This window comes from Cryptomeria japonica, chromosome 2 (genome assembly GCF_030272615.1).
Source record: "Cryptomeria japonica chromosome 2, Sugi_1.0, whole genome shotgun sequence".
In the NCBI taxonomy this organism is placed as follows: Eukaryota; Viridiplantae; Streptophyta; class Pinopsida; order Cupressales; family Cupressaceae; genus Cryptomeria; species Cryptomeria japonica.
The window spans coordinates 660,404,541-660,410,837 of record NC_081406.1 but is presented as its reverse complement, the minus strand read 5'-3'; the positions used below and the strand labels follow the sequence as shown (position 1 = coordinate 660,410,837).

Here is a 6,297-nt window from a genome sequence, read left to right as displayed (position 1 = left end):
ACTAATTTTTAACTTACTATTGTACCCACCAAAAGCTCCACTCAATACGATCGAGTCACGACCATTATTTTTTTAACGGTTCCTCTCCCTTTTCTGATTCTGCTGTAATTGAGTATTTGGGAACGCTGAAGCGTGTAAATCCAAAAATACAATTAAAAACCCTTCATCATTGCTGGAGACACTTATGGTCAAATTTACTTTGAAGTAAAGAATTGCTAGGTATGGCTCTTAATGTATATATATACACACATTTGCATTCCGACTCTCTAAGGTGAAGATCCATTCGTGGTAGATATGAAGTGAATCAAGACTAAATGTAATCTATGCGACAGTTCGTCTAATTAAACTGACTTCTGTAATTCAGTTCTTTTTTATACAAGATAATGATAAGCAATCGTAACTTTTTAACAGATTTTTTGCTGAATCAAGAATCAGCTGTCAAGATGTTGATGTGAAGAGAAAATTAGGATATCCTAACCCATTCTGGCAAGCACCTGGATTGCAACGGGGCAGCCCATGGGAGTCTCCACTTCCATAACCCGCTTACACACAACGTCCACAACCATAATCCTTTTCTCCCCCTCTTCACCTCCAATTATCCCGCATATCTTCCCTCGCGAACCCGCCAATTGTGACACCCCGCTCAACCGCTCGCTCTCCACAATGGTCACCCACGACGACTCCTCCGGAACGTACGCCTTCAGCCTTCCGCCCGATTCATTAACAGAATAGAAACAACCATTCATTCCAACGCAGGGCCCGTCCCAGCCGCCCAGAATAGCAGGACTCATCTTAGACCAGGCCCGGCGAACGGGATCATAAACCCCCCCGTCCTTGATCATCACGCCCTTCCCGCTCACCATATGAAGACTGCCCCCAACGCCCACAGCGCTGATTGCCTCCCCGCTAAACTTAGACGACCCCAGCGCCTCTGCAGGACCCCACGCATCTGCCTCCACATCATAAATCTCCGCCGACTTGGAAACCGCCATGTCCCATTCCAGGCCGCAGCCGCTGGCCACATAGACCTTGTTATCCTTCGCCGTGCCGCACACGCACCACTTCCGTGGCACGCGGAACGGCGCCCCGAGCCTCCACAGCCGCTCCTCGGCCTCGAAAATAAGCGGACGGTCGAGGGCAGGGTGCGTGCGCGCCCCTCCGACGGCTTTGGAGCCCGCCAGTAGTATCAGTCTCCCGGGCGTGCTAACGCACTGTACTGTATGGAAGCGGCCTACAATGTGCCCGGGGCTACCGAGATAGAAGGCTATGTCGTTGGGCATGAGCGGGAGGCGGTGCCATTTTAGGGCGAGAGGATCGTATGCGAACCAGCAGAGTGTGCCGTCGTCTGTTCGGAGGAGCGCATAGAGCCAATCGAATGTTGGCATTCCTAGGCTTGAACGAAGGCGCTGGAAATAGTTGGAGGTGTAGAGGAGGTCTTGCCAGGCTGGAGATACGCCCCACAGTGATGTGAGTGGCACCCTTGCAAGGCACTGCACGGCCAAGTGCCAGGGTAGCCCCGGCAGGAGTTCTTCGTTTTCTCTCATCCTCTCGCTTACAGATTTTTCCCTCTTTTTTAGTAAATGCCAAAGGAGGGTTGCAGCTTTTACTTTTTATGGATTCACTGATGTCTGTAATGCCCCTTCTGGTGTATTATTGGGTATCCTATTCTCACACAGGTAAGTAATTTTGGATGGACATTATCGGGCTTTAATGGCGATGGACATTAAAGAGATGATGCTGAGCTCACCGGGTCACACCGAATCATGCGTTTACAAATATATGTGCCAGCGATTGAATTCCCGTTTTAAGTGATTCGTAACACGGCGTAAATGCGCGGCCCTGTTTTTAGGTTTTTGGATAAAATGGCCTACTTAGGCTAAAGGTGGCCTATATTTTGTGATACAATTTCCATTTGACATCTGTGGCGATATGATTGGAGCTGGCAATCTATGGCTTGGCCAAATTCGGTCGCCGACAGCCGTGTTTGTATTGAATGTCTTGGCCCACATCACCTTTTTCCGCGCAGAAACCATGGGAGAGGGAGATTTGAGAACTTTTAGGATTCTATTGGCACTCCAAAATCTGATCACGGACACGTTGAGAAAGTAATTGGATTCTGTGTGGCCTTAATTGGTATTGACTCTGGCTGTCCACGAAGAAAGGGCTAAAACTGGAATGACAATGAGAGACCAAATTGATGGTGAATTGATAAGAACCACACGAATCAGTCTGTCACTTTAGGGCACAGAATATGATTTCTCAAAGATCGTTTTATGACCCGAGGCATTGAATAACATTATATCTTTGAAAAGGTCCCCTACATACTTCTGGAAAAAAGGGTTACCCGTAAGGCCCAACTATCTAAAAAAGGCTAGCAGGACAACCACAACTTATAGATAGGGCCCGTAACCAGTAGCTTTGAATTCGCTAAGCCAACGGCAGCTCCCGATCACGCTATTAGTCACCATTATGCTGTGATTGAGCTTTGAAAGAAAGTTGGAATGGGGGGGCCCCTACTATTTATAGGCAAATTTCTGGTGATGGGTGGAGTCACTTTCTCACTTTTCACCAACCATATAATTTGAGGGCTCACTTTCCACATGCCTGATGTCATGACAACGCGTGTAGACGTCCATGCTTTACAGCAAACAGGATCCGTCAGTCAGCCTTTACTTAATCTACGTGCAACTTGATAACGAAGGCAATCCCGGCCGTCATTCATCGTAATCTGGTTCTCTGTCAAAGAAAGTAGTTGGAATCGAAGTTTTATCTGAGAAAAGATACTCGTAGCTCTTGTTCAGTGTTTCTTTTTCTCTTCTTTGATTTTTTAAACTGATCGGGTGCCGTGATCTTCGCCTAGTTGCCAAGTTGCGTATTTAAGTTGGTTAAGAGGGTACGGTCAGTTCGATTGGTAGGATTCACTCCTATCTAGATTTACTTTTAGTTTTGAATTGTATTTATTTAGATCACATTGAATTTGTATGTATGTTATTTTTTGATTTGATTTTTTAAGTATTTTTTTTATCAATGTTTTGGAATCTTGGATCATATTGGGTCAAATTTGTTTGGGATTCAAAATAATTTTAAAGTTGAAGTGTTATTTATTTAATTAAATTTCTAAACATTAGAATTTGGTCTTTTTTTGTGCACAAGATAATATATTTTTATTTGATAAGAATTGATCTTGAGTGGCTTCTTTGTGATCTGATGTATCTTGTGAATGGTGGAGAGTGGGTTAAGATTTACTTGAAAGGAATTTGAACTCTCCTAAGGCTCAAGATTTTTCTTAGAAGTCTTGTGTGTTTATTGGAATTTGGTAATGTATTACCCCACAAGAAGATATTGATTTATTTACTAAACCAGGAATGGGTTGATTAGTGTTTATAACTAGACTCTAGGTCAACTTTCGTGACAAGATTTGGAGATATCTTAGAATTAATCTTCATGGTTAGAAATCCAAACCAAAAGGTTAGCATAAGCACAAAAAGCTCAAAATGACAAAAAAAAAACGAACATTCTAATTTAATTTCTATGCTAAATATAATCTACCCAATGTTGTTGGGGCCCTCACAATGTGTTTAGTTTTGATCTTAAACTAAATTTTAAATGTTTAATAAATTGAATATTCATGTGTTGTCATGGTGTCATGTACTCAAATTTCAAATGGACCGCATTGTGATTGGTAGTGTATTTGCTTGTGGTTAGTTGCCTTGTGACTGTGGCTTGTGCTCTATTTGTCAATCTATGTGTTACATAAATGTCAAAGTCATGGCTAGTCAGTTTATGTTGATGTTGTCCTAAACTTTGGTTTACATGTGTTTGTCATGGCTATATCCCAGCCGTTTTGTTTCTTGTACTCATGACAATCAACTTGATTTGTCTTGCATCTTTCTATGCTTAATTTTTCATCCATGTTGCGCTCTCAAACATATATTTTATTATCTTGATATTTTTTAACTTAAATTCTTAAAGAATTGTGATTTCTTGTTTCCACATATCAACATTTTAACCTATTTAACAACAATATATTTTCAAAAAAAAACCTTTTATTAATTTGACAACCATTTTTAATGTACAAATTTCACCATTTCCATATATCTGCATCTTATACTACCTCATATATCCACTACCATAAAATCTGAAATATTTGAATCCATACCATGTTTAATCAGTCTCTTTGTGGGGTTTGCATTCGATTTGAATAACTTTCATTTTCAAGTGTCTTTAAGATCCGACAATGTTATTTCTCTGATCGTGGACAAGTTTTAATTCCGCATTATTTTTCTCACTTTGTGACACTGCTTGCATGGATGTGGGGAAGTCAGTTGTCCTGTCATGGCATTTCGCTGTGGCTCACTTCAATGGGGAATGTGTCATTCTAGCTGAATTAGGGCAGCCCAACGTGGAAGATTAGCAGGCTTGCGTGGCAGGGAAAGCATAGGATGGTTTTGAAAGTGATTTGGTGATGGAATCGTTGTTACAAAGAGATCTTAATGCTGGACGCCATTTTTATTGAAATCAAAGCTTATGTATCATGTTTGAAATTGATGGCCCATTCAAACTTTAAGGTGGCTGATGAAATAAATAAATGGACCTAGCAGAGCTTGAATGATATGTCACTGCTTAGTTTGTACGATCTTAGCATGTGGAGCAATTGGTAGATATGATGGATGGTCCCCAAAGTAGGGGCCACAGCTTAATTCGAGGTTAGATCAGTGTAAATGTTTTTACAAGGCATATGCGAGAGGATTTGATGAAAGTTATAGAAGTCTAGCATGTATTCCAGATGACATATTAAATTTTTGAGCAAAGTGCTCTGCATATAACAGAATAATGGTCGCTTAAACTTGAAAGGGGCATCACATGTGTATATGTTAGGATTGAATCAAAGTTGTATAATGTGAATGTGGCACGATCTCTTTGTGGCACCTTACTTTAACAAGAAACTATGTCTTATATCTATCATCATTAGCAATATATAATAAATTATGAATTGATTAAAATAACAATGCACATACTTAGAAAGCATCATAAATATTGTTTATAAATTATTTTATTTATTTATTTCTTGAAATAACTTAAGGCAATCAATAGCTCTATGGTTTTATTGATGTTGATTAAGGGGAACCATTAAACACAAATTCTAAACGAGTTTTATATGAGTTACTATGAATAAAGTGTAGCTTAATCAATTATAGGACTATTACTAAACTTGATTTTATAAACTTCCAAAGGATTTATAACTGTACTCTTAAATCTTGACATCTAATAAAATAAAACCCGTCAAATTAATGCTTAAAATTTTAAATTAATACACATATATGATTCGTTGGTGCAATTTTTCTGTCTTTAAATACTATTATATGCCTATATTCATATGTGCACCTATGAGTGTAAATACTTATAGAAACATACACACACAATACATTTACATTCATATGTGCATAAGGCATTCCTTTATTGTGTATAAAATTACTTGAGTGCCTGTAGTGCTTGCATAATATGTCATATGTGTTAGATATTTGGTTAATCCCAAAGACACTAAGAGGGGGGGTGAATCAGTGTCTAATCGGTTGATGAAAGATTTAAACTTATTTACAACTTTATAACTGACATTAATATATCGGTAAGCAAATAATAATGCAATAAAGAGAAACAAAAAAATCAGCATCAATGCACACTATAACACATATATTTTTGGCAAGGAAACCTGGTAAGGGGAAAACCTCGATCACTAAACTTGATTTTATAAACTTCCAAAGGATTTATAACTGTACTCTCAAATCTTGACATCTAATAAAATAAAACCTGTCAAATTAATGCTTAAATTTTTTAATTAATACACATATATGATTGGTTGGTGCAATTTTTCTGTCTTTAAATACTATTATATGCCTATATTCATATATGCACCTATGAGTGTAAATACGTATAGAAACATACACACACAATACATTTACATTCATATGTGCATAAGGCATTCCTTTATTGTGTATAAAGTTACTTGAGTGCCTGTAGTGCTTGCATAATATGTCATATGTGTTAGATATTTGGTTAATCCCAAAGACACTAAGAGGGGGGGTGAATCAGTGTCTAATTGGTTGATGAAAGATTTAAACTTATTTACAACTTTATAATTGACATTAATATATCGGTAAGCAAATAATAATGCAATAAAGAGAAACAAAAAAATCAGCATCAATGCACACTATAACACATATATTTTTGGCGAGGAAACCTGGTAAGGGAAAAACCTCGATCACTAAACTTGATTTTATAAACTTCCAAAGGATTTAT

The 6,297-nt window shown here is 38.5% G+C and overlaps 1 protein-coding gene across 1 annotated transcript; it reads right to left on the bottom strand.

Annotated features, from left to right (window-relative positions):
- Nucleotides 1-316: 316 nt before the first annotated feature.
- LOC131055165 (F-box/kelch-repeat protein SKIP25) lies at nucleotides 317-1,797 on the bottom strand. The gene has a single exon (XM_057989772.2). The coding sequence runs from the start codon at nucleotides 1,542-1,544 to the stop codon at nucleotides 474-476; it is 1,071 nt and encodes a 356-aa protein (XP_057845755.2). The 5' UTR covers nucleotides 1,545-1,797; the 3' UTR covers nucleotides 317-473.
- Between the last annotated feature and the right edge of the window lie 4,500 nt (nucleotides 1,798-6,297).

Bases quoted from the DNA above. Each gene is read 5' to 3' on its own strand.
- LOC131055165 (XM_057989772.2), bottom strand. From the start codon at position 1,544: ATGAGAGAAAACGAAGAACTCCTGCCGGGGCTACCCTGGCACTTGGCC.